The sequence below is a fragment of the Thalassophryne amazonica genome, chromosome 13, assembly GCF_902500255.1.
Source record: "Thalassophryne amazonica chromosome 13, fThaAma1.1, whole genome shotgun sequence".
Taxonomy (NCBI): Eukaryota; Metazoa; Chordata; class Actinopteri; order Batrachoidiformes; family Batrachoididae; genus Thalassophryne; species Thalassophryne amazonica.
The window spans coordinates 54,570,062-54,597,694 of NC_047115.1; the positions used below are offsets into that span (position 1 = coordinate 54,570,062).

The 27,633-nt window shown below is 43.8% G+C and overlaps 1 protein-coding gene across 1 annotated transcript in view; it reads right to left on the reverse strand.

Moving 5' to 3' along the window:
• Positions 1–27,633, reverse strand: part of dst (dystonin) — a 318,051-nt gene that overhangs the window by 80,473 nt on the left and 209,945 nt on the right. Inside the window, exons 46-55 of the mRNA XM_034185302.1 lie at positions 25,415–25,732; positions 25,106–25,272; positions 24,809–24,965; positions 24,204–24,330; positions 23,963–24,016; positions 21,886–22,121; positions 20,051–20,180; positions 12,895–13,094; positions 12,298–12,796; positions 8,845–10,313 (exon numbers count right to left, since the gene is read on the reverse strand). Coding sequence (XP_034041193.1) covers positions 8,845–10,313; positions 12,298–12,796; positions 12,895–13,094; positions 20,051–20,180; positions 21,886–22,121; positions 23,963–24,016; positions 24,204–24,330; positions 24,809–24,965; positions 25,106–25,272; positions 25,415–25,732 — 3,357 coding nt within the window. The remainder of the gene's footprint in view (positions 1–8,844; positions 10,314–12,297; positions 12,797–12,894; positions 13,095–20,050; positions 20,181–21,885; positions 22,122–23,962; positions 24,017–24,203; positions 24,331–24,808; positions 24,966–25,105; positions 25,273–25,414; positions 25,733–27,633) is intronic.

Here is a 27,633-nt window from a genome sequence, read left to right on the forward strand (position 1 = left end):
CTGTCATACTCTGTCCTCTCCTGCCGCTGACCAACGCTGGCCTCTCAATGCTCCCAGAAAACAACGTTCCACTGTGACTGATGTACTCGCCCAGGCTGGCAGGGGAAAACGTCCGCCATGACCGTCGGTAATTAGAATGGTCCTTCTTCTCTCCTCCTTGAAGGCGTGACTTGGGTAGTCCCATGATAGCAGATTTGCTTGCGTTGCCATTGAGCTTAAGTCCATCAAAGACGGCACGTTCATCCAGCATAGCAGGTTTTTTTGATTGGAGTTCAAACGAGCTGGAAGAAGACAGAACTCCATTTTCACACAAGCTGCTGAGGTCTAGTGTCCGGTGCGTGTAGGGCAGCGTACCAGTGAAATGGCGTGAAGAAAGGCTGCCTTTGGAAGTTGAGTCTATCTGTTCATTGAGCCGGACGGTGTCGTAAATGGATCTCTGGGGCACATAGCAGTCGTCAATGTTCAGGTCCTCCTCCTCCCCCTTCCCCTTCCCCACACAGGATGGGTTTTGTCTGAGACAATCAGGTCTGCTCAGAGGTTTACCCATGTTAAAACAATCGTTAGCACTCGCTACAAAGAATACTCAGGTTGCAGTGAAATGCTCAGAGGTATACATTTCCACAGAGACACGAATTGGAAAAAAAAGTTGTGCAACATGAACAATTCACTTAAAAAAGCAAATGAGTGCAAAATATTATTTTCATCCTCTCTAAATGTTAACAAATAACGGTTTTTAATAAAATACAAAATTCTGCGATAAAATAGACGAACTTTACAAAATCTTAATTAAAAGTTAAATACATGGAATAGAAAAAAATTTAAATTTAAAATACTGTTCAGCAGCTTTGTAGATGGAATGATGATCATAAAACAAACCAAAAAACCCCATCATTCAATAAAATAATATCCTTTGTGGCTTTTCTTTTTTTTTCTCTCCAAAACTACATCATTATTCCTCTGATCCAAAGTGCTTCTTTTCCCCTGAAATCCTTGCAGCAGCATCCATGCAAGCTGTTAAGAGTCCTCAGTGCAAAGTGATAAATCCACACACGCGGCTGTTGGAAAACTGTGGGCAGTTCTGAGGAGAGCTGGTACTCCTGGATAAACAAAAAAGTCTGGCCTTTCTCTCTCATCACTGCCTGTGCAATGACAGACACTCTCCTCGCAGAGGGCTCCGTGCCCCGCCCCCCGCTCATTATTCAGACAACATCTGCCACAACTCCATTTGTGCTCCGAGGCGCTCCAGTGCATGCTGATTGGTGGACACATGACCCTTCCACCCGACTCCCCCCCCCCGGCATAACCCCCTCATGTCTGCACAGTCCATATGACTTCACTGTGAACCATCTTCTGCATCCTGACACACACACACGTGGTGCACACACACGCATGCACGCACACTTTTTGGATCTTTTCTCTTGGCTAATAAGGGAATGCGGCGGGGTAGAAGCTTTTCTATTTTTACCAAAAAAAAAAAAGATGACCTCACACTACACAAAATAGACATATTTTTTTCTTCTTCTCTGTTTTTTTTCCTAGTGTGGACCCTGCAGATAGTCTTAATTACTGTGGAATGCCGAGGGAGGAACAGGTCCCAGGTAATTTAACACCGGTGCCTCTGCCAAGTGCATGTAAGGTTTTTTGATGTTCAGTGATCGGGATAGGAGAAGAAAGGACGATAATGATAGAAGAGAAAATGAAAGGAATTTATTCGTCTTTCCTGGATTGTCTGTACCACAGTAGCTCGGTATGGAGCAGAACAATCCCAAACGTCTTTGTGTAGTTCTTTTTTTCTTCATCTATTTATTAAACATTACACAGTGATCTCAGGTGAAAATGAGATGTCTTTGGTACCAGGTCTCTTCAGAGGATCCTTGGTGACCACTGGAATGGCTTTGTGGCAACTGAGTGGTTACTTTGGGAGACTAAGATGAGGAGTACCACTTGCATTGTGAGGGAGTGTCCGCCACATCACTTTGACCATGTGGTGCATTTCTCTGGGTATAATCCAACATGCTAGTGCCTCGGTTGCTGGACAAGGAGGCACCCAAGTTTCATCTTATTGTGAGAGATAGATGGTTTCTATGAGAGGTGGGGATGGACTGGTTATCTGCCTGGGTGGATTTCATCCAGCATCTGAGATGGATCCATAGTGTGGTGGATGCGGTGGTATGCAGGACCAGCGCATGATCCAATACGTGACCTAATCAAATGTCATTTTTTTCAACTTGTAGCTAATCATCTATGAATTTAAAAATTAAATATTAGAAAAAATATAGATATTTCATATTTTGCAGCTTTTAGAATGGGGATTCAAGTGGTTATTATGCTTGCTTCCAAATGAGAAGATTCCTGGGTCTGAGTTGGGTTGGCGGGACTGATTATAAGAAAAGGTTTATGGTAACTTAAATCTGCATAAAACCTTTGCACAGTACTGTACTCAGTAACCCATCATATTATATCATGTGCCAGGTGTACACAGAACATGACTGGTAATAGCAATGCCATTTAGGTTGTCCCCAACCAGTGACAGATGGTGAGATAGACAATGTTGTGATGATGACGTCTTGCAAAGAGGAAGTTCTATCAAAACTGGCCAATCATAGCCAAAGACAACCTTTACTTTGCCAATGTAAAACAAAAGCCATGAATCATGAATCCTGGCTAATGATTATACTTCTCAAAGCTCTCGTTTCTCTAAATTAGTTTGTTAAGTGAACTGACTCCAAGCGCCTGTATTATAATTTGCTATAATTGTGTACAGTGAAACAACTGTTTGTTACCTTTGAAGTAATATACAACACCTATGGCTTGATATACTGTAGCGTATGATTACTGTTGGCATGTATTCAATAATCTAGCAACTAGGCCTTGAGGCCCATCAAGCCAGTGCTTGTCCCAGATACCATCATGTGACGTGAAGACTGTCCATCGCAAGTTATTTCCCAATCAAGGCTGGTACCCACTTACAGCTAGGTGGACTGGGATGATCCAGTTGAAGTGACTTGTTCAAGGACACAGACAGCAGCATCCAGTACCTATTATTGTAAACTTACCTATTCTGGAATGCATGACGTAAATATGGGGATTATTATGGATGAAAGAGAAAAGCCAGGAAAAATGTGAATTGATCTTTGTTTTTTAACTTTGTAGAATGGGGCATGTTATTCAAAATGTTTTGAATGAAACTTGGTGACAATGTTCAGTCTGGCCTGGAATAGAAACAACTAAATTTTCTAAAAAAATGAGGCTGAATTAAGATTACAAGGAAGTACTGGTCGAAAGGGTACAGAGACAAGTTTGTGAAGAAGCCAGACAGGAAAACCACTAAGATGCCCTTGAGCAATCCCCAAGTTGTCTCCATGTGCGGCTGAACGCCTTGCATGGCACCACCCTGACACTGATGTGTGAATGGATTAATGTGAGGCATCACTGTAAAGTGTCTTGTGTATGTGTACCAGATGAGAAAGTGCCAGTTAAATCTGGTTCAGTTATCATTTAGTTACTGTGAAGAAGCAGATTTTACACTGGACTGCGACAGAAATCATAAAAGTAAAGTGATTAATTGAGAAGGCAGAAGACCCGAAACAACCTCATAATAAACACCCAGTGAATGGATTTTTGTGTCTTTGCCACACAGTTTTGTAGGAGTCCAACAAATTCCTTTCTAGTTTCACAAAGGCCAAGTTGAAATTACTTAATTTCACTGGAGTCGTGCTTACTGACAACACAATTTTCATGAAAAGAAAATGTAACACAAAAACCCTTCAGTCAAACAATGTATACTGTAATCTACCTGTATCTCAGCACGCTGCCCCCACCCCACCCCACCCATGGGAGTCTCATGTTTCATTTTAATAAGAGTGCTATTCCTCTGTGGCGGTGACTAAGCATCACTGCGTGATTTTACCAATGATGCCTTTTGCCCTCATCAGCTTTGCTGATCCATTGAGATAGAGTCTGATTCAAAAAGTAGAAATTCCTTCACAAATTGTAAGACATGTTGATGTAATGTTTGAACACCAAGGGGGGTAACACCCACGCCACACTTCAGTAGTGTTGAGTCACTGAGCTGCAGAGAAACATGCACCAGAATTTCCTCAGTCAACCTCAAATCTCTCGTGGAGAAACTAGAAACGTGAAGTCAGGTTTGTTTAAAACACTGACCTAAAATGGTAACGCCACTTGAAAAAGAGCAGTCTGAGAGCTGTCTTTCTCTGTTTATTCCAAGAGGAGCCTGGTCCTATATCAGACAGTATAGCGAAACCAGATCCTCTGGTGCAGGGGTCACCATCCCTGTTCCTGAAAGGCACATGCCCTGCATGTTTTATAACGCTCCCTGTACCCCTCCTAGGCAATTAACTCTATCAGGTGTGCTCAGGCAATCAAGAGCTGGAAAACACAACTTAAAAAAAAAAAAAAAAAATCAGGTGTGACTTGAGTAGGTAGATGTGGAAAACATGCAGGGCAGGTGCTCTCCAAGAACAGGGTTGGTGACCCCTGCCCTATAGCATCCTATGTACAGTAGATGCTTAATCCTATATAGGAGTCTGATCCTATATATGAGGCCCTGAGGCCCGTTGCGAACAACACTGTGCGCCACACCGAAAATAAACTGGGTATGTATTGTAGGCCTAATGCCGCGTTCACAGCGGGCGCGACGCGAGCGACTGCAGCCACAGGTTGCCATGTAATCCCTATGTAATAAGGACGCGTTTTGGTGCCAAACCGCGCAGTGCGACGCGAGTGAAGCGATTTTGAGCGTTTTGCGCGTTTGTGGCACGATACTGCGCGTGTCACGTCGTGTTGCCCTCCTTCCCAAGTTGAAAAATCTGAACTTTTTCGTCTCGTCGCGCCGCGATGACCAATCAGGGACTGAATATGTAGTGACGTGGAGATGTCTGCAGTTTGACTGAAGATGTAAACATGTCCTGTCTCTGGTAGCAGCCTGTGAGCAGGACTTATGTCTCTTTTGTCCTTTATTTCACAATCATGACAGAGTTTTTGGAGCAAGCAGCAGCCCCACAGCAGCGGGAGCGGAGTTTTTTTTCTTTTTTTTTTACGTGCACGTGCGAGGGAATCGTCCATGGAGATTATTTTACTTATTAACTACACAGATGTATAATAAAGCAAATGGTGACTGGTTTCTAAAGACAATTATGACAGAGTTGTTTTTGGGAAAGAGCGAGGAGCAGCCTCACAGCAAGCAGCGGAGTTTCGTTCTTTCTTTTTTTTTTACGTGCGCGCGCGAGCGAATCGTCTGTAGAGAATATTTTATTAATTAACTACACAGATGTATAATAAAACAAATGGTGACTGGTTTCTAAACACAATTATGACAGTTTTGGGGGAAGAGCGAGCTGCAGCAAGCAGCGGAGTTTCTTTTTTTTTTATTGTTTACATGTGCGCGCGTGAACGGGACAGTTGGTCCTCAAGTTGAAATCCGTGAAGTAGCGCTATTTTTTACACTTATTATAGATGTTTTAAGGCTGTAAAACCCCTCACTACACACTTTTATCAAACAGGCATTAACATTTTCTCACTTTTCTCTCTTGTGTAAACACTCTCTTTTTTCTTCTGTGCGAGAAGATTATAAACAGACACACAAAGAACACAATGCGCGGCTCTCGCTTCACTCACTGCCTCCGGGGGTACGGATGCGGGACCCGCAAAGAATCCAAGTCCTCTCTCGGTGGCCACAGAGCTCTGCGGCTACGGTCAACATCCGGATCAAAACAGCGAGCGTAGCCTCTGGACCTGTTGCCAGATTTGGCGCAATTCCGCACAGCAGACAGGAGGGCGGTGGTGTGATTGGCAGTGAGAGCAATCGCAGTGATTTTTGTTTTTTATATATTTTGTTAGTCAAGAGAGGTGGCGGATCACGGATCCAGTATAAATAGCTGGCAGAGCCAACGTCAGAGGTTCCAGGGCGCGCGTCCGAGGTTCTGGAGCGCGCTCCGGCTTGCTCCCCCTCAAATTAAGCCCTGCGTCAAAGGCTCTGAGTCTGAAGTCCACAATGACAACTCCCCACTCATCCCAAAGCTAATGCACTGATATTTTAATCCATGTAAGTCAAGTGTATGTTGGGATGCAGTTTTCTATGTCAGTACAGCACCCCATAATTGGGAAAAAATAAATAAATATATCCTTTGACCTACATCTTTGGATGTGTTTCATTTGCTTGTATAGGCCTCTTTGTTGTACTATTATCCACTATCCTAAATGAAGATGTGCGTCACAGTTTCACTTCTAAATATAGGTTAATCCCCTTTTGGAATTCTCCAAAGGAATTTACAGGCTTTTAAAAATTTGTGCATCCATGTGTAAACCTTGCTAATGGCTATAGTGTTGGTTTTAGTCATCACTGACACCAAAAGTGGTACTTGCAGACAATAACAGACATGTGAGAATGCAAACATTTAGATGGTTTCTTGCTAAATGTAAAATGATTTCGATGTTTGAATGTATGAATACTGAAGTCTGCTCAGGCCATACTGTGTATTTCAAGTGTAACACCTAAACACCCAAAGTATCATCTGTCAAGCTCAAACTTCAAAAATTAAGTTTGGGCTATGAACATTTAGAAGCTCAAACTTCAAAAATTAAGTTTGGGGTATGAACATTTAGAAGGACAAACACCTCACTGTTATTGATAAGGGATCAGAATGCAGGTCTTTGTTCAATATTTGGCCCTTGAAGCAACTGGCACCCTGCTGGTTACCACCTGGTTGTTTACCATCCTTTGCTCATACACCATGGTCACATATGGGCCAATGATCTTTTGTTCACACCAGATGTCCTGAACTACCAGTCCCCAGAGGATTGTTCTATACATGGCAAGTGCCATGCTATACATCTTGCTAGTAATCTGCCCCATTGCAAGGTTTTGGAGAAATGTAACACAGAAAATAAATTTTCAACTATAAATTTTATAGTTTTCAATAATTATTTTAAAATTTGTTGATTCTATTCTCAACAAATTTTTGCCAGGTCATGTAAAACTCTAAACATTACTTTAAAAAATTCTGATCTTTGCAAGACGCGTTACGAATGTCATTTTTCTGTCATTCGTGACACATTACTGACATTCTTAACATGACTTAACGCATCTGAATAGGTTTCTTAATAGTGCGTGTTGGTGCGTGATATTCTTGATATTCGTGGAACATGTTTTTGCCTGTCAAAAAAATCTTCCACGAATGTCACACACCACCCTCATTTTGTCTCACGTTGTGGAGGTCGCAACTGAGCGTGTTGATCCATCTTGATGAGTAGTGATCCTTAATAGAACGTAACAGCATTTCGTAGTGGTTCTTGTGATGGTTCTTGGAGCCCAAACTGTCACGTGTTATTACGAAGTGACACGGAAACTGTCAAGTTTTGACACGACTTGTAACGCGGCGTCACATTTCACTGCGCGCCATGACAAATCAGTTTTTTGTCACGTGCACACAATTACACTCGGCTTCACAGCGTTCGGTTTGATGCAGTATGCCGAAGAGGAACAGTAACGCAAAGTCAGCCAAGTGTCGTTCCACAGTTCCTGCTAAAGCTCCTCGGGACGCTCCTGCAGGTGTTCCACCTGCTGTTGTAACTGATGAGCAAGAGAACGAGTCTGAACCAGAGGAATGAGAGAAAACTCATGTGCAGCCAGACATCTCTGCACCTCCCCCAATCTGGCGGAGGAAGAAGCTTGCGCACTGCGCACAATTTAACCCTGCTGCACCGCATTCAGTTTGATTGCTGACACCAAGTCAGCTAAAAGTCTCATTTCAGTGCTCTTCAGTGTGCTCCTGCAGGTGTTCCATCTGCTGCATGTGCCTGATGTTTGGGAAAATGCGCGAGACGAGAGCCGCATGAAGCCACACATCTGGCTCTGTCAGTCTCCTCCTCCTCCTCCTCTCTGCACCACTCCATGGCGCAGAGCCCAACTACGCATGCAGTCACAAAGTTCTTCTGAAAAACTGGAGCGATCTGAATTCGGTTGGATGAATATGGGTGTGTGGAGACAATTCACCTCGTGCACAACGTGACAGAACTTAACGATGCGCTGTTACGCGCAATAGCGCGCAACAACGCGGAACATTATTCTTGACCATGCGTAATGGTTCCTGATAATTCTCCAGCAACACGTGCCATTAATCGTAAGGGGTGGTAACAGTTTGCAGCAGTTCCTGAGGACACCTGACACCTCTGCCCCGAATCATCACATTTGTGATCAGCGGCCAAGAATGTATACTTCGTGGCATTCGTGACTTGTCGTTATGTGTAAACGCAGCATTACCAAAAAAACAAACAAACAAAAAAAAACCAAAAAAAAAAAAGGTACCAGGTCCCAACCTGGGCCTTTCTATGTAAAGTTCCATGTTGTCCTTGTGTTTCCGTGGGTTTCCTCTGGGTGCTCTGGCTTCTTCCCACGCCCAAAGACATGCAGGTCAGGTGAACTGGAAACTCTGAATTGACTGTTTGTGTGTCTATATGTGGGATAGTCTCCAGTCCCTGAGACCCTTAACAGGACTAAGCAGGTTCTGAAAAAGAATGAATATTTCAGGAAACACCCTGACCTTGTCACCAGATTGGCTAAAAATTGGTTCATTAGTTTCTGAGATATGCTGCTAACAACCAAAAAATATATGCAATCAAAAACATGACCCCAACCATGAGATCAAGCTTCTCGCTTCAACTTGATAGAACTACTCTATGGTACAGTGGTTTCACATATTTTCTGCATGCAATTCAATCATGTTTGCTATTTTTTTTATACAGATGGAAACTTGAATATCTGAAAATCAGTATTTAAAATTCTACAGTAAATTAAATATTGAACAATGGTGGACAACTTACCTTAAAAGCCTCAAGCTGTTGGTTGATAATGTCCGTCTCCATGCCAACCACCTCTTGGCATGCTTCCTTCTCCACGGCTCTGCAAAGATTATCTGCCAACTGCTGGAGTTTCTTATACAGCTCCTCTAGTTTGGTGAGAGTACTCTGCACTTGTACCTCCCGGCTTTTAGCTCTGTCCATTAGCTTACCACATTGTTTACTAAGAGCATCAAGGTCTTTTTTCAAACCTAACATGTCAGGTGATGCCTCAGTCTGTAGTTTCTTCTTGCAGTTGTCACCAGCACTGACTGTGTTGGCCATCAGTTCTTGCAGCTTAGACACAAAGCACTGAATACTACTGTGTTGTTGTTTAAGTGTGGCCAAGTCAAGATCCAGTGGAGCCATGCTGTCTAACTCATCATCCAAATCATTGAATTGGGTGAACATCTCACGAATGTTGTTTTGGAACTCCCCAATGCCCTGCAATTTACCTTCCATTGTTTGGCATGCCTCCTCGAGTTTGTTGCTGAGGGCGCTAAAGTCTTTTTCTATACTGTCAGCTTGAAGTAACAGGTCTGTCACTCCATCAGCATCTGGGACATCTACTATCAAGTCCTTTGCCAGATTCTTCATTTGTTCTACATGGATCTGTACTCCCTCTAAGCTTTTATATTGGGCCTTCATGTTGGTCAAGGTCTTACTGCTGTGTGCCTGCATTCCCAGTAATTCATAGGAATCGACTAGCTTCTTAGCACCTTCAAGCTGTCCTTTTACCTCTTTGGAGGTATCATTAAATTCTTTAAGTGTATGAGAAATCTTCTCCAGAGAGTCCTTCTTACTCTGTAGATCCTCCATTATGGTTTCTATTTTTTTGCCAATGTTAGTCTTCTCCTCTTTGATGGATTCAGTGTGTATAGTGGCCACGTCAAGCAGACTCTCAGCAGCTGTATTAAGCTGCTCCACCGTTCCTCTGTGTTTGTTGACATCTTTCTGTAGCACTTTCACCTGGGAAATGGAGCTCTCAACAGCAATAGGATCAACAGTGAGTTTGATTTGGCTCTTGTTTGCATCACACTCTTGAATCCAACAGCTGAGCTTCTCTAGATGCTCCTGATACCTCTGAGATCTCTGCAAGGCAACTTGGAGTTTGTCAGCATGTTCAACTGAGTTCTTTTTCACCTCTTCCCAGTTTGAAGTAAGGGCTGTAAGCTGCCCCTGCAGCGCCATTCTTTCAGCACCATCTGTATCATGCAAAAGCATCTCCCCTTCCCCAATGATAGCATTATATGTGTCCTCATGTTCAATGAGGGCCTTCTGTTGTCTACTGTGTTCCTCCAGAGTTTGTTGAAGGATGTCCACTTTGGCAGAGATAGACTGCAGCTCAGAGCTGTCCTTGAGCTTTTCACCCAACCATGACTGGAAGTCTTTGGATGACTGGTGGAACTGTTGAGAACTGGCAAATGTTGAGTTTAGCTGCTCCATACGTTTTGCTACAAAAACAAAATGCAGTAAATATTGAGTTACATGCCACAAAACAATGCAATACAAAAAATGTAGACTGTCACTGGCAAATCCTCCAAGAACCAACTTAATAGGATTCAAATTTAAGTTTGAATTTGGGAACGTGTGATAATGATTACGGTATTTTCTGTATTATAAGTCACATTTTGTTTTTGGTTTTTACTAGTTTGGCAGGTCCTGCGACTTCTAATCTGGTGCAACTTCATCATGTGTTCATTAACAACATCAACAATATGGTAACAATGACGATTCATCTAGGGCATTGGAATAAATCAAAGCACTAAACAAAAATAAACTCCAATAATAAAAGAATAAAAGTTGATAATAAAAGGACACTATAACAATGCACAAAAATCCCAAATTAAAGAGGTGACAAAACAAAAAAAAATCAAATGGAGATAGGTTTTTATTAAAGTGTTTCCATTGCTGTAGGCCACCAATCCCTGCCCATCTGATGATTTATTTTGTCCAAACGGCATCAGTAACATCTACTATGTTGTCCATTGCTCATTTATTTGTCTATCTTGCTTTTTATGTAACAGTCCTTATGTCACACTCTACAAGCTAAGGCCTTCCAGCATAAATCCACTGGTCACTTCTCCATGTTGCTGCAGGCCAGCAATCCATGTCCATCTTATGTTTTTTTTTTTTTGTCTAAACTGCATCAAATAACATCCAACATGTTGTCAAGCACAAATTTATTTGTCTGCCTTGCAGGTTTTTGAGATTTAAAAGGTCTTATGTTAAGTAACAGCACAGGCTGTGGTGTGCACATGTGCTACACTGATAGTCCATGAGCCACTCGTCAATTTTGACCAAATTGGTACCATTTAAGGGGAAAAAAACACTTTGAATCCAGCCTCAGTGTATCATGGCCTACACAAAAATTAATGATAACCATCCCATGGTGGTAGCTGTAGCCAGGTAGGGGTCAATGAAGTATTACACAGAGGTCAAACTTTAAAAATGCTACAATCATACTGAAAACTATATCACATTACTTGTCTGATCATAACAATTTCAAAAAGGTGTAGTTTGGACTATCTATGATTCAATGGTCTGGAGTTATGGGGTAAAAACAGCAAAAATGGTGACAAAGGTCAATTTCAGTTTGTATAGGGGTCAAAAGTTAAAGGTGCTAAAATTCAGTTAAAAAAATGATGCAAATTATTGTTTGGGTTAACAGGGTTCTAATAAGGAATAGTTTGCACCATCTGTCATACTTAGTTATCATGTTACATGTCACATGTCATAGAATCCAATAGATGTTAAACTTGTTTGACCTTTACCTTGGAGACCAAACATTCAACACAGTCAAAACTATTCCATTTATTAATCCCTTTATTTCAACCAATAATTTGCATAATTTTGTACTGAAATTGGAGCAACTTTAACTTCTGACCTCTGTACAAACTGAAACTGACCTTTGTCACCATTTTTGCTGTTTTTACCCCATAACTCCAAAACATTCCATCACAGATAGTCCAAACTAGACCTTTTTGGAATCGTTATGACCAGACAAGTAATGTGATATAGTTTTCAACATGATTGGAGCATTTTTAAAGTTTGACTTCTGTGTAATTCTTCACTGACCCCTACCGGGCTACAGCTACCATCATGGGATGGCTATCATACATTTTTGTGTAGGCCATGATACACTGAGGCTGGATTCAAAGTGTTGTTTATTCCCCTTAAGTGATACCGAAAACCTGCTTGGCTCATGGGCTGTGAGTTCCTGTCCGTTGCTCAAGTCACCCTCAAGGGAACACTGTGTTACAAATTGAGTTTCCACATACAAAAAAAGAGATTCAACTTATTTTCCCGTGCAAATTATACTCCAGAAAACATAGTACTGCACGTTAGCCAACTTAGATCTACAATGAATAAATTCAAACTGGATGAATTCCTGTCACAAACATTACATTAGAACATTCATAAGTTATGTAGACAAACCTGCTTTTTCTTCTAGCAGTTTGAAAGGCTTGCTGACACTCTCCAGTTGTCTGGCTAAATCTGCTTTGAGATAGTCCTCAGTAATCATGGCTGTGAGTTCTGTGTTGATGGCTTCAGCCTCCTTCATCATCTTCCTCTCCTCTTTTAGCTGAGCTGAGATAGTCTGGACCTCCTCCAACTGCTTCCTCACTGCATCAGGCTGGGTGCTGTGCCCCTGCTGTTTTGTGAGCTGAGTCTCCAAATGAGTAGCCGTCTGGCTGAGACTTAGCAGTAACTCCTGAAACTTCCCCGTCTTCACAATTGCCTGGTCAATGAGGCCATCTCGCTGATCCAGTTGCCCCTTTAGGTTTTGCCACTTTTGAGTGACAGCAGAGAGCTGCTCCTGCACCAGCTTTCCACTGGAGGGTTCATGGTTGACAAAGGAGCCTAGGATCTCAGAGGCAGCATCTTCAAGCTGATCATATTGAGGCTTACGGCTGTTAAATTCATTCTGGAGGATCTAGAGACATCAAACCAAACAAGAAGATCCTGTCATCACAAATCTAAAGGAAATACTCATTCTAAAAAAATAAAAGAAAATATAATAATAAGCAGTACCTGAACTTGCTGCTTCTGCATTTTAAGCATGTTTGGATCAATTGAGAGGGGCCCAAGGACACTCATCATCAGCTCTTTCTCTGACAGCCACTGACAAAGCTGCATCTCAGTAGTTTGGAAGATGTCCAGATTCTTGTTGGACTGCTCGAGATACTGCTTTCTTTCCTCTACAGATCCCATGATATCTGCCCAAGCTTCATCTATACAGGAGGGCAGAAAATCACACCAATTTGTATTAGTCAGCACAAGAACACTTTTCCTTCCAATATGTCAGTGTTTCCTTTGCAAGCCTCCCATTATGCAGGACTTGGTCATACGACTGTGCTAGTTTCTTTTTATTTTTTTGTTCATTGAGCAAACTTCAAGACATGTCTTAGCACGTACAAATGCAGATGAAATCCAATAAGAAGTCTGTTTTTTCCCCTTTTGTCTGATTCCGTCAGTGATCAGACATAGAAACAGAACAAATACAAACTAGTTTGTTGGTGTGACGGACTGTGGGTTTTGACTATGTATTGAACTATGAATGTGGCTAAGTATGAAGAAAGAGTATGAAGTCTGAAGAAAAAAATGTGCTTGTAGGTGTAACATTTTATAGATGCCATTTGGCAAATACCTTTATTCAAATTCCTGCAGCATAATGAGAAACAGTGTATATTGTTTTCATCAGGCCCTGTGATAGACTGGCAATCTGTACAGGGTGTACTCCACCTAACGTCCGATGACTGCCGGGATGTCAGGATGTGAGGTTCTGCCTGGTTGTGTTTTCATGCTTTTGCTATGTTTGCTTCACTGTAGTCTTATTCTCTTGTCTGGGTTTTTCCTTGCTTGGGTTTTACTGTCCCTGTCTCTCTTGGTTGTATCTCCTGTCTCTTGGTGGTGGGTGTTTCCCTCTCCCTGGCCACACCCTCATTCTGGTGAGTTCAATGCACACTTGCTCCCAATCTACACTTCATCACTTGGGTGTATTTAAGATCCTCTTTTTGTTCTGTTACCTCGCCAGATTGATGTGCTCTATGCCTTCTCTCCAGCCTTCTTTGTCTTGTTCTCGACCTGCTTGCTTCCCGTGTGCTTTGACCTCTCGCTTGTATTTTCGACCACGCACCTGCCTGATGTTTTTGCTCTTGTTCGCTTTGTTGGATTGCCTACCCGTGTACCAGAACCTGCTTTTTGCCCAAGTAAACTGTTTTTGTCTACCAAGCCTTGAGTTCGAGTCCAGCATTTGCATCCTGTCACACCCGTTTTCCAGTCTTGATAGATCAATCTGGCCAACGATGGATGCAGCGGACTCGGCTCCATTCCAAAATGCTGTACGCCACCACAGTAGGCAACTTGCTGAGCAAGAAGACCGGCTCACTGCTCTCAGTGCCGGTTTTAGTGAGCTTGCACAGAGACAAGAGGCCTTCATGACATCCTTAAGTTCCCAAATGGAACTTCTCATATCTCTAAGCTCGACATTCAGGCCGGCCCCGCCCCGGCGAGATCCAGCCAGCCACCACCTGAACCAACGGCCGCCCTACAGGCTTCCGTAGCTATAATCTGCTCTCTGCACCCAGCTCTCCCGTCCGGAGCGATTTTCCGGGGAGACCGGTGATGTTATGCCGTTCATAACCAAATGTGAGCTGCATTTTGAACTAATGTCCACCATGTTCCCGTCAGACAGGACCAAGATAGCCTACATGATCTCGCATTTATCCGGCCGGGCTGCAGCGTGGGCTACAGCAGAGTGAAGCCGTCAGGCGCCATCTTGCTCCTCTCTCCAAGCATTCACTACAGCCTTGAAGCAGGTCTTCCAGCACACGTCTCCGGGACGCGAGGCGGCGCGCTCCCTTCTGCGGCTGAAGCAGGGCACTCGCCGGGTGGCAGACTACGCTGTTGACTTCCGGGTCCTCGCTACCAACAGTGAGTGGAATCCTGCCGCCCTCATCGACGCCTTCTACCAGGGGCTGGCTCCCGACATCCAGGATCAGCTTATTTCCGTCGATCTGCCCCAGGAATTGGATGATCTGATTGCCCTCGCCATCCGGATCGACCGACGCTTATCTGAGCGCTCGCGCTGCGAGCCTCGTTATGCTCCTCAACGCTCCGTACTGCCTAATCCCGGACCACCAAGCACCCACCGAGCAGACGTCAAGCCGACTCATCAGGACCCCGACGAACCCATGCAGCTGGGCCGAACACGGTTGTCGCTGGAGGAACGGCGCCGCAGACGGGGACGAAGGACTTTGTTTTTATTGTGGACAATCGGGGCATGTGGTCACTATTTGTCCAGTCAGGGGTGCCGCAATGAGATCTCAGGCGTCAGTACGGGTGAGTCACAGTTCAGTTTCTTCCTCATTATCTCGGAATGTTATTACTGCTACATTGGAATCTGATCATTGTTCCGAGGTTGTGCATGTCTTTGTGGATTCTGGCTCAGATGCTAATTTAATGCTATCCTCTCTTGCCAGGTCCCTGCACCTTAAGTTGTTTCACATCAGTCGCCCTCTGGTGGTCAGGGCAGTGGACGGCCACGAATTAGGACACATTACCCATAAAACTCAGCCTGTCCATCTCACAATAAACAGCAACCATGTTGAAACCATTAGCTTCCATGTGTTTGATCAAATGACTCACTCTGTGATCTTAGGGCATCCCTGGCTGCAACAACACAGCCCCAATTTTGATTGGTCTAAGGGCATGATTAAGGAATGGGGTTCCTCCTGTTCTGAGAAATGTTTAATTAAATGTGAATCCCAGCCACAACCTGTTTTTTCGGACCTCCAGGAGGTTCCTATCTGCTATCATGATCTAGCGCCCGTGTTTAGCAAAGCGAGAGCTAAATCTCTCCTGCCTCACTGTCCTTATGATTGTGCTATAGACTTATTGCCCGGAACCAGTCCACCTCGTGGTAAATTGTATTCACTGTCCGTCCCAGAACGCGCTGCCATGCGGGAGTATATCCAGGAATCACTCAATGCCGGCCTGATACGACCGTCTTCCTCACCAGCTGGGGCAGGATTCTTCTTTGTTGAAAAGAAGGACAAGACCCTACGTCCATGTATTGATTATCAGGGTTTGAATGAAATAACAGTTAAGAACCACTACACACTGCCACTGATGTCATCCGCCTTTGACTCGTTAGAGGGGTCCAAAATTTTTACCAAGCTAGATTTACGAAATGCCTACCATTTAGTCAGGATTAAACAAGGGGGTGAGTGGAAGACTGCCTTCAATACCCCCACTGGCCACTATGAGTATCTCGTGATGCCTTTTGGGCTTACAAATGCGCCAGCAGTGTTCCAGACCCTTGTTAATGATGTATTGTGCGAATACCTTAACAGGTTTGTTTTTGTTTATTTGGACGATATTCTGATTTTCTCGCCAGACCTTGAAACCCACACTCGACACGTGCGAACCGTATTACAGACCCTCCTACAAAATGATCTTTATGTCAAGGCGGAGAAATGCGAATTTCATAAATCAACAATTTCATTCCTTGGCTTTGTTATTTCCGAGGGAAGGATCCAGATGGACCCCAACAAGGTGGCAGCAGTGCGGGATTGGGCGGTGCCCAGCAGCCGGAAAGAGGTTCAGAGGTTTTTAGGATTTGCGAACTTCTACCGTAAATTCATTCGTAACTTTAGCTCGGTCGCCGCACCCCTTTACAATGTGACTTCCTCTCTCCGGGCATTTAAATGGACCACGGAGTGCGATGAGGCCTTCAGGGTTCTAAAGCAGCGGTTCACAGCCGCCCCCATAATACTCCTTCCTGACCCCGCGCGGCAGTTTGTGGTGGAGGTCAATGCTTCTGATATTGGTGTGGGTGCCATCTTGTCACAAATGAGTCCCACAGACAGTCGGCTGCATCCGTGCGCCTATCTGTCCCGTAAGTTGTCTCCGGCGGAGTGCAACTACAGCATCAGCAACCGCGAATTGCTGGTGGTCAAAGTGGCCTTGGAGGACTGGCGACACTGGCTCGAGGGGGCACAAGTACCATTTCTCGTGTATACTGACCACAAGAACCTGGCCTATTTACGCACGGCAAAATGCCTGAACGCTCGTCAAGCTCAGTGGGCAATTTTCTTTAGTAGGTTCAATTTTGTCCTTACTTATCGACCCGGGACTAAGAACGGCAAACCGGATGCGTTATCCAGACAATTTGATGGCCCTGACCTTCCTGCAGAACTCCGGCTTCTTGTTTTGTTTCAGCCCTCACATGGGACATCGAGTCACGGGTTAGAAACGCTCACGGTAATGATGTTACTCCGGTGGGTTGTCCGGCAGGGAAGCTTTTCATTCCAGTCACGGTAAGAGGGGAAGTTTTTGAATGGGGTCACAGTAGCTGGTTTTCCTGCCACCCTGGTATAAAGAAGACCTTGTATGTAGTGCAACAGCGATTTTGGTGGCCACGGATGGTTGCAGACATTACAGAGTTTGTTAACGCCTGTCACGTATGTGCCATGTATAAGACCTCCACTTATCCTCCCGCTGGTTCATTATATCCACTGTCTATTCCTCGGCAACCCTGGACTCATATCTCGCTTGATTTTGTCACCGGTCTTCTGCCCTCAAAGGGTCATACTGTGATTTTAACTGTTGAAGATGTGTCATTTTGTGCCTTTGTTGAAACTGCCCACAGCTAAAGAACTTGCCGAAATAATGCTTACACATGTCTTTCGTCTCCATGGCTTTCCGCAGGATATTGTCTCTGACCGGGGTCCGCAGTTTATTTCTGGATTTTAGAGGGAGTTCTGCCGTCTCCTCGGGGCCGCCTCCAGCCTTACGTCCGGGTACCATCCCCAGGCAGACGGTCATTCTGAACGGTTTAATCAAGAGTTGGAAAAGGGTCTCAGAATTCTATGTTCTCAGCATCCGTCTACCTGGTCCTCACAGATTTCTTGGATAGAACTAGCCCACAACAGTTTACCGTCGGCATCTTCCAGGTTTTCTCCTTTTCATGTGGTTTACGGTCATCAACCTTCTCTCTTCTCTTCCTCTATCCTTTGTTCCTCTGTTCCGTCTGCCCTTAGTCTAACTGTCAGGTGCCGACGGACCTGGGAGCAGGCTCGTTGGGCCCTGGGTCGCTCTTCGGCCCTTTATAAGGTGGCTGCTGACTGTAAACGGTCGGTTGCCCCGACTTACTCGGTGGGACAGAAGGTTTGGTTGTCCACACGTCACTTGCCACTCCGTGGGGTCACGCGCAAGCTGGCTCCCAGGTTCGTTGGTCCCTTTCCCATTTCGAAGATCATAAATCCTGTTTCTGTCCGTCTTCGGTTGCCTCCGTCTATGCGTGTTCATCCCACGTTTCATGTTAGTCACGTCAAGCCGGTGAAGTCTAGCCCTCTGTGCCCTCCGGCCGTTCCCCCGCCTTCCGCCCAGTTTGTGGGCGGGGGGCCAGTATTTTCTGTGCGGCGGCTTCTGGCTTCGCGTCGCCGGGGTTTTCAGTATCTGGTTGATTGGGAGGTGTATGGTTCTGAGGAGCGGTCGTGGATCCCTTCCCGTTTTATCCTGGACCCCGGTCTCATCCGGGATTTTCACGTTGCCCATCCTGCTGGTCCGGGGCTGTCTGGGGCCGGCCTTTGTGGGGGGGGACCCTTGTTAATGATGTATTGTGCGAATACCTTAACAGGTTTGTTTTTGTTTATTTGGACGATATTCTGATTTTCTCGCCAAACCTTGAAACCCACACTCGACACGTGCGAACCGTATTACAGACCCTCCTACAAAATTATCTTTATGTCAAGGCGGAGAAATGCGAATTTCATAAATCAACAATTTCATTCCTTGGCTTTGTTATTTCCGAGGGAAGGATCCAGATGGACCCCAACAAGGTGGCAGCAGTGCGGGATTGGGCGGTGCCCAGCAGCCGGACAGAGGTTCAGAGGTTTTTAGGATTTGCGAACTTCTACCGTAAATTCATTCGTAACTTTAGCTCGGTCGCCGCACCCCTTTACAATGTGACTTCCTCTCTCCGGTCATTTAAATGGACCACGGAGTGCGATGAGGCCTTCAGGGTTCTAAAGCAGCGGTTCACAGCCGCCCCCATAATACTCCTTCCTGACCCCGCGCGGCAGTTTGTGGTGGAGGTCAATGCTTCTGATATTGGTGTGGGTGCCATCTTGTCACAAATGAGTCCCACAGACAGTCGGCTGCATCCGTGCGCCTATCTGTCCCGTAAGTTGTCTCCGGCGGAGTGCAACTACAGCAACTATGCGTGTTCATCCCACGTTTCATGTTAGTCACGTCAAGCCGGTGAAGTCTAGCCCTCTGTGCCCTCCGGCCGTTCCCCCGCCTTCCGCCCGGTTTGTGGGCGGGGGGCCGGTGTTGTCTGTGCGGCGGCTTCTGGCTTCTGGCTTCGCGTCGCCGGGGTTTTCAGTATCTGGTTGATTGGGAGGTGTATGGTCCTGAGGAGCGGTCGTGGATCCCTTCCCGTTTTATCCTGGACCCCGGTCTCATCCGGGATTTTCACGTTGCCCATCCTGCTGGTCCGGGGCTGTCTGGGGCCGGCCTTTGTGGGGGGGGGGGGTTGTGAGGTTCTGCCTGGTTGTGTTTTCATGCTTTTGCTATGTTTGCTTCGCTGTAGTCTTATTCTCTTGTCTGGGTTTTTCCTTGCTTGGGTTTTACTGTCCCTGTATCACTTGGTTGTATCTCCTGTCTCTTGGTGGTGGGTGTTTTCCTCTCCCTGGCCACACCCTCATTCTGGTGAGTTCCACGCACACTTGCTCCCAATCTACACTTCATCACTTGGGTGTATTTAAGATCCTCTTTTTGTTCTGTTACCTCGTCAGATTGATGCGCTCTATGCCTTCTCTCCAGCCTTCTTTGTCTTGTTCTTTACCTGCTTGCTTCCCGTGTGCTTTGACCTCTCGCTTGTATTTTCGACCACGCACCTGCCTGATGTTTTTGCTCTTGTTCGCTTTATTGGATTGCCTACCCGTGTACCAGACCCTGCTTTTTGCCCAAGTAAACTGTTTTTGTCTACCAAGCCTTGAGTTCGAGTCCAGCATTTGCATCCTGTCACACCTGTTTTCCAGTCTTGATAGGGGAAAGGCTCAATTGGAGTAAGTGGGTATAGAAAATGAATGTTTTCATCAGTGGAATGAATGTTTACAGCAGTGGAATCAGAGTCTAATTTCCTAGGGTCATTTGGAGGAAAAAACTCTTGTGTGCTTACCGATTTGTGAGAGCATCTCCTTCCAATTTGCTATCTCAGGAGAGTTTGAATGAGTTTTCATCAAGTTTACAAGCTTCTGTCTGAGCATCTGAAGATGGTGTTGTTTTTCCTTCATGCCACCTTCAAGTGCCTGTAGGATATTTTAAAACAGTTGATATATGTATATGGATTCCTGTGAGTTCTATATAATATACAGTTGTATGCAAACGCTTGGGCACCCCTGATAATTTTCATGATTTTCCTTTATAAATCATTGGTTGTTTGGATCAGCAATTTCAGCTAAATATATCATATAACAGACAAACAGTGATGTTTGAGAAGTGAAATGAAGTTTATAGGATTTACAGAACGTGTGCAATAATTCTTTAAACAAAATTAGGCAGGTGCATAAATTTGGGCACTCCAACAGAAAAAATACATCAATATTTAGTAGATCCTCCTTTTGCAGATAAAACAGCCTCTAAACACTTCCTATAGCTTCCAATGAGAGTCTGGATTCTGGTTGAAGGTATTTTAGACCATTCTTTACAAAATATCTCAGGTTTGTTTGCCCGCTTAAAATCACACCACAGATTTTCAATAATATTCAGGTCTGGGGACTGAGATGGCCATTCGAGAATGTTGTACTTGTTCCTCTGCATGAATGCTTTAGTAGATTTTGAGCAGTGTTTAGGGTCATTGTTTTGTTGAAAGATTCAGCCCCGGCGCAACTTCAACTTTGTCACTGATTCTTGAACATTGTTCTCAGGAATCTGCTGATATTGACTGGAATCCATGTGACCCTCAACTTTAATAAGATTCCCAGTACCTGCACTGGACACACAGCCACAGAGCATGATGGAACCACCTCCAAATTTTACTGTAAGTAGCAAGTATTTTTCTTGGAATGCTGTGCTCTTTTTCAGCCATGCATACCGCCCCTTATGTCCAAATAACTCAATTTTAGTTTCATGAATCCACAGCATCTTATTCCAAATTGAAGCTGGCTTGTCCAAATGTGCTTTAGCATACCTCAAGCAACTCTGTTTGTTTGTGGTGTGTACACAGAAAAGGCTTCAACTGAATTACAGTATCATACAGCATCTCTGTGCAAACTGCATTGTATAGTTAAACGATGCACAGAGACCCTATCTACAGCAAGGTCATGTTGTAGGTCTTTGGAGCAGGTCTGTGGGTTGACTATGACTGTTCTCATCATCCGTCACCTCAGCTTATCTGAGATTTTTCTTGGCCTGCCACTTTGGGCTTTAACTAGTACTGTGCCTGCAGTCTTCCATTTCCTCACTGTTCCTCACAGTGGAAACTGACAGCTGAAATCTCTGAGATAGCTTTTTGTATCTGTCCCCTAAACCAAGATGTTGAGCAATCTTTGTTTTCGGGTCATTTGAGAGGTGTTTAGAGGCTCCCATGTTGCCACTCATTAGAAGAGATGCAAAGAGGGGAAACATTTGCAAATGGCCACCTTAAACACCCTTTGTCATGAGCTTACCAAACCAATTTTGTGTTCCAATAATTAGTGCTAAATGTATTCAAATCAATAAAATGACATGGGTGCCCAAATTTATGCACCTGCCTAATGTTGTTTAAATAATTACTGCACATTTCTGTAAATACTAGAAACTTCATTTCACTTCTCAAATATCAGTGTGTTCGTCTGCTATATGATATATTTAACTAAAATTTCTGATCCACACAACCAATAATTTATAAAGGAAAATCATGAAAATAATCAGGGGTGCCCAAACGTTTGCATACAACTGTATAACTTTAACACAAAGTGACTGTGGATTGATACAAATTCTTCTGTGTGCTGTACCACAGGAATGTCTCTGTACCTTCTGCTGTTCAAGTTGTGTTTTCACTAAGTCTTTCTCTGCAGCTGTGTTCTGCCAGGAGGCTACAGTCTTTTTCATGTCCTTCAGCCATGTCATCATGTCTGCAGTTTCCTTTTGGGCCACGTTCACCTCTTGCACCAAGTCATTCAACTCTGTTGCTCGATTCTTCAGCATTTCTCCAAGGCTTGCATATCCCTCATTGATGAATGACATGTTCTGCTGAATTACCATCAATTCTGAAGACATCACAGAGAATTCCATGAAGATACCTCAGATAATCCAGTCATAGTGCCATTGCAGGCTATGCTAACAATATGATGTTATCAATGTACCGTCCTAAAGATAATGTTCAGAATATGTGTGACAAAAAGACGGCAAAGGCATTAATAAGAGGGTTCCTGCAGTTGTAAATATTAGTGTGATTGCAAACTCAATTTTCAATATAGTTGCCATATTATTCTGACACACTGCCTTGTCTTTTGTTTCAGAATGGCTTCATTATGAAAGTGTAACAGGTTTTATATGGGTCCCGAGGCCCATTGGTGCCGAGATTATTCCCAGATAATGTGGCGTGAAGCAGAGAGTCTACAGTCCCCCCAAATGAGACTCCAGTCATTTACTTTCCAAGTAAAGACTGGTACTCATTCACAGCTGGGAGGACTGGGACAATACAGATAGTGTCTTGTCCAAGGACACAGACAGACAGTGTGTCTGGGAACTGAACCCAGATCTACATAATGGTAGCTCACCTCCTATCCCACTGAGCTATCTGTTCTGCAAGTGTGCCAAAAACAAACATATAAACAAAATAAATATTTCAGTGTACAGCTTGGATGACTTTATTGTGTTGTTCGTGCTGCTGACTTAATCTCAACTTCCTATCATTTTATTGCTCAAAATTTCAGAAAAAAAGAGTTTAGACGCAAAGCAACTATAAAGATATCAGTGTTTAGAAAATAATCTTGATATAGCAGACCACAGACAACACACCAGGCAATTTCTCATACATTGCAAAACCCACTACAACAGGGGTGAGCAACAGTGTGCCATGAAGGGCCAAGACAATCAGGTGGTTTTAATGATGAGCTCCACCTCTCAACTTAAAGTCCTGATCATCTGTGAAATCACATGCTATGGTGATTGGTAGCAAGGAAAACCTGCACCTTCTGGGCCTTTCATGCCCATCCCTGCTCTACAACATATATGAGGTCATGAGCACTCACGGTCAGTAATCTGCATTCAACTAGTTAAAGTGGTTTCAAAGATAAAGCAAGAGCCTATTAAGTAATGATCAAAGGTCAAAACACAGCTTTATAGTGCTTTTCAGGAAAAAATATGTGCTCTCTAGCTGCAGTGTTTAATGAGATACTATACAGCAACCAATAAGTTCATAAGGGTTAAAGCTGAAACTTTCATTTCCAGTCATTTTCAGGAAAACTGTTCAGTTGGACCAAATAGAAACTTGAGGTCTCTGAGTTATTACTGAGATCTGAACAGGAATATTGGTTTGTCTTTTCCTATAACTATAGTAATGTTTCTGTTTCTGGCAAGGTGTTCAATTTGAGCCTATAGAAAGCTCCTCAGTCAAGTCAAGTCTTGGCCAGGGAACCGCCCCAGGTTCAGAATGGCAGCTACCCAGGCAGACAACAATCCATCCCTCCTTGTAAAAGTAACCATCTACAGAATCTGCTGCAGCCAGGTGAAATGTGGCCATCCCCTTGACCTTCTTCAGCCACTGTGGTCCTCAACACTGAGGCACATGCATGATGGAGCATGCACAGAGAAATGTACCACATGGCCAAACTGCCTTAGTTAACGCATCTTCACAACTCAAGTTGGAACTTGAAAATATTTTGACACAAAATTTAAGGTGGTACTACCAGCAGTTCCTGAGATATGCTAAAATATCCAAGGGTGGACAGGCATAATATAGTGCACTATCAGCCTTTTTGTTTGTTTGTTTTAGTTATTTAAGTCCTTGATTTTAAAACTCATCCTTAACTTGAATGTGTTTTCATTAAGTCTGTAAGTGGGTTGTGCAATTTATACAGCAGCATCCATATACATGGTTAATTACCTTTATTGGTTAGGTAGGAATGGCTCACTGGACCACCACCACCATTAATAAGAGCTGATGCAAAGACATAAAACAAAGCATGTGTGAAATACAGGCAGACTATCCAGGATTGTAAGCACAAGACCATTTGGTGGTCTCTAATGGTTAGTAATTGCACCGTACTCAAAAATGCTCCCAAACACCATGCTTGTCAATCCTATCCATGATTCAAACAGATAATATAAAGTGTAATGGTGTTTACCTGACTTGATAGGTGTTTTATTTTTAGCAGGGGATGTGAGGAAAGTGATGAGGCTGCATAGGGCTGATCCTTTACTGTTGATATTTTGAACAGCAGGGCCTTTAGATGTCCATTCCTCTAATAAGTCCTGATGAAAGATGTATAGAGCAGTGTGAATATCACATCTGGCCTTCATGGCATATGAAAGCTAAATACCGTCTTGAGGGAAATAAACAAATTTTATTCTCTTCATTTTTTTTTTTTTTTTTTTTTACTGTCAAAGAAATTATAAATTCAAGAACTTTTGCTGATCTTTTCGGCAAAGCTTTGTTGCACTTCACAACATTGCAATGTATCACTCCCAAATTTGTCCTGTGTAAACATGATCCATTCACCTGTCATTAGTTGGCAATAAAAGCAGTTTTAGCTGGAGGGGGAGTCTATTGAGGATAGTGTTGCAATTTATTAAAACAGACTATCTACATCTCTATTACAACATACAAAGTGTTGTATCAGAGACAAAACTGTGCATTAGCAGCTTGCTGCTCCAGTGCTTGAAGTACACTTTGTACAGGAATAACACTGTCTGTATAACGGATTTTCTATTCATGTGGTAATGTGCTCACAGTGACTGTCTGCAGGTCTTTGTCCAATTTTTTCTCACTACGACTTGGCTGAACCACAGGTACTTTCTCAGTTGTCTCCTCCAACCACTTGGTCAACGTGCTGGCTGCAGACCTGAACTCTCCCAGCTGGTCCTGACAGGATGATACCTCCTCCTCCCTGCAGAAGGCAAGAAAATCAGCCATGTATGAATGCAAGTGTGCATTACTAAGATCATGCAAAGCTTTATTGTTATTCTATGCTCATTACTCAAAAGGTGAAATTAGATGCTTTTTTTACCATTGTGTGCACCAACTTACTTTGCTCTGGTAGTGTCTGTGAAAGTACTGAAGATATTTGAGAGATTGTCCATTTTGCTTTGGATCTGGGTTTTGTTGCCATCTGGACTTATATCAGACAGCTCCTTGACAAGTGTATGCAGCGCCTCCATATCCTGAGCATGCTCAGCTATCTCAGCTTTGGTATTCTACAGTGGAATTATAATCATCAGTCATATTGCATAGCATCAAACTACAGTATATTTGTAATATTCAGAGCTGTCAAAGCGGTATTATGTTACATCGACTGTAATCATAGCAGTAAAAAGCGTCAGTAGTACAACTAATTACCTGCATTAACTGTGACAGTTCACTGAAGGTTTTCCCTGGCCCATCAATCTCGTGCAAATCTTGCGATCGCTGCACCACATATTGCTGGACTTTATCTGCAGTCTTCTCAAATTGTTCCACCTTTTCCTTCAATTGCTCCAGTTTTGAAACTTTTTGCCTATGTTTATCACAGGCATCAGAGAATCGCTGAGAAAGACTATCCATCTGAGACTGTAGAAGGGCAGCAGCAGAAGGATCTGCAGTCTCCACAAACTTCTTCACCTTGGATTTCATGGTTGATATGCTGCTGTGGCGACTCGCTATGTCCTGCTCTAATGCCTTAAAAATTCAGGAATAACAAAGGACAGAGTTCAGTGGGTTGTATCTTTTTCAGTGTGACAGAAGATATGTTATATAGCTGTTAATATACAGTGCATCCAGAAACTATTCATAGTGCTTCAATGTTACCACATTTTGTTATGTTACAGCAGGGGTCTTCAACTGATTCCAGAAAGGGCCGAGAGGGTGCAGATTTTTTTTGCAACCGCTCACTCCACCAGGTGATTTCACTGATTAACATCACTTTGAGCAGATGGAATCAGTTAATCCCCTGTGTTATGCCTTATTCCAAAATGGAGTAAATTAATTTTTCTCCTCAAAATTCTACTCACAACACCCCATAATGACAACATGAAAAAAAAAATGTTTTCAATCTTTGCAAATTTACTAAAAATAAAAAAACTAAGAAATCACATGTACATCAATATTCAAACCCTTTGTTCAATACGTTGTTGATGCACGACTGGCACCAATTACAGCCTCAAGTCTTCTTGAATATGATGTCACAAGCTTGGTGCACCCATCTTTGGGCAGTTTTACCCATTCCTCTTCTGAGGCTCCATCAGGTTGGATGGGGAGCGTCGCTGCACATCTCTCCAGAGATGTTCAATCGGGTTCAGGTCTGGGCTCATTCACAGAGTCCTTGAGTTGTCCTGAAGCCACTCTCTTGATATCTTGGCTATGTGCTTAGGGTCACTGTCCTGCTGAAAGATGAACCGTCGCCCCAGTCTTTGGTCAAGAGTGCTCTATAGCAGAATTTCATCCAGGATGTCTCTGTACATTGTTGCATTCATCTTTCCCTCAATCCTGACTAGTCTCCCAGTTCCTGATGCTGAAAACATGCCCCATAGCATGATGCTGCCAAGACCATGCTTCACTGTAGGGATGGTGTCTGGTTTCCTCCAAACATGATGGCTGGCATTCACACCTAAGAGTTCAATCTTTGTCTCATCAGACCAGAGGATTTTGTTTCTCGTGGTCTGAGAGTTCTTCAGGTCCCTTTTGCCAAACTCCAGGCATGCTACTATGTGCCTATATCTAAGGAGTGGCTTCCATCTGGCTAGTCTACCATAGAGGCCTGGCTGGTTGATTGCTGCAGAGATGGCTGTCCTTCTGCAAGGTTCTCCTCTCTCCACAGAGGAATGCTGGTGCTCTGACAGAGTGACCATCGGGTTCTTGGTCACCTCCCTGTCTCATAAGATCAGATAATTTTGTCCTTTAGCTGACTTTTGGCAAACTCCAGGTGGGCTGCCAAGTGCCTTTTAATAAGGAGTGGCTTCCATGTGGCACTCTACCATATAGGCCTGATTGGTGAATTGCAGCAGAGATGGTTGTCCTTCTGGAAAGTTCTCCTCTCTCCACAGAGGAATGCTGGAGCTCTGACAGAGTGACCTTCATGTTCTTGGTTACCTCCCTGAGGAAGGCCCCTTCTCCCCCATTCACTCAGTTTAGATAGGCAGCCAGTTCTAAGAAGAGTCCTAGTGGATCTGAACATTGTCCATTTACAGATGATGGAGGCCACTGTGCTCTTTGGGTCCTTCAAAGCACCAGAAATATTTCTGTACCCTTCCCCAGATTTGTGCCTCGAGACAATCCTGTCTCAGAGGTCTTTAGACAATTCCTTTGGCTTCATGCTTGGTTTGTACTCTGACATGCACTGTCAGTTGTGGGACCTTATAAGTAGACAGATGTGTGCCTTTCCAAATCATGTCCAATGAACTGAATTTACCCGAGATGGACTCCAATTAAGCCGCAGAAACATCTCAATGATAATTGGTGTTAACAAGATGCCCCTGAGGTCAATTTTGAGCTTCATGGCAAAGGCTTTGAATACTTATGTTCATGTGATTTCTTAGTTTTTTTATTTTTAATAAATCTGTAAAAAAAAAAAATCCTTTTTC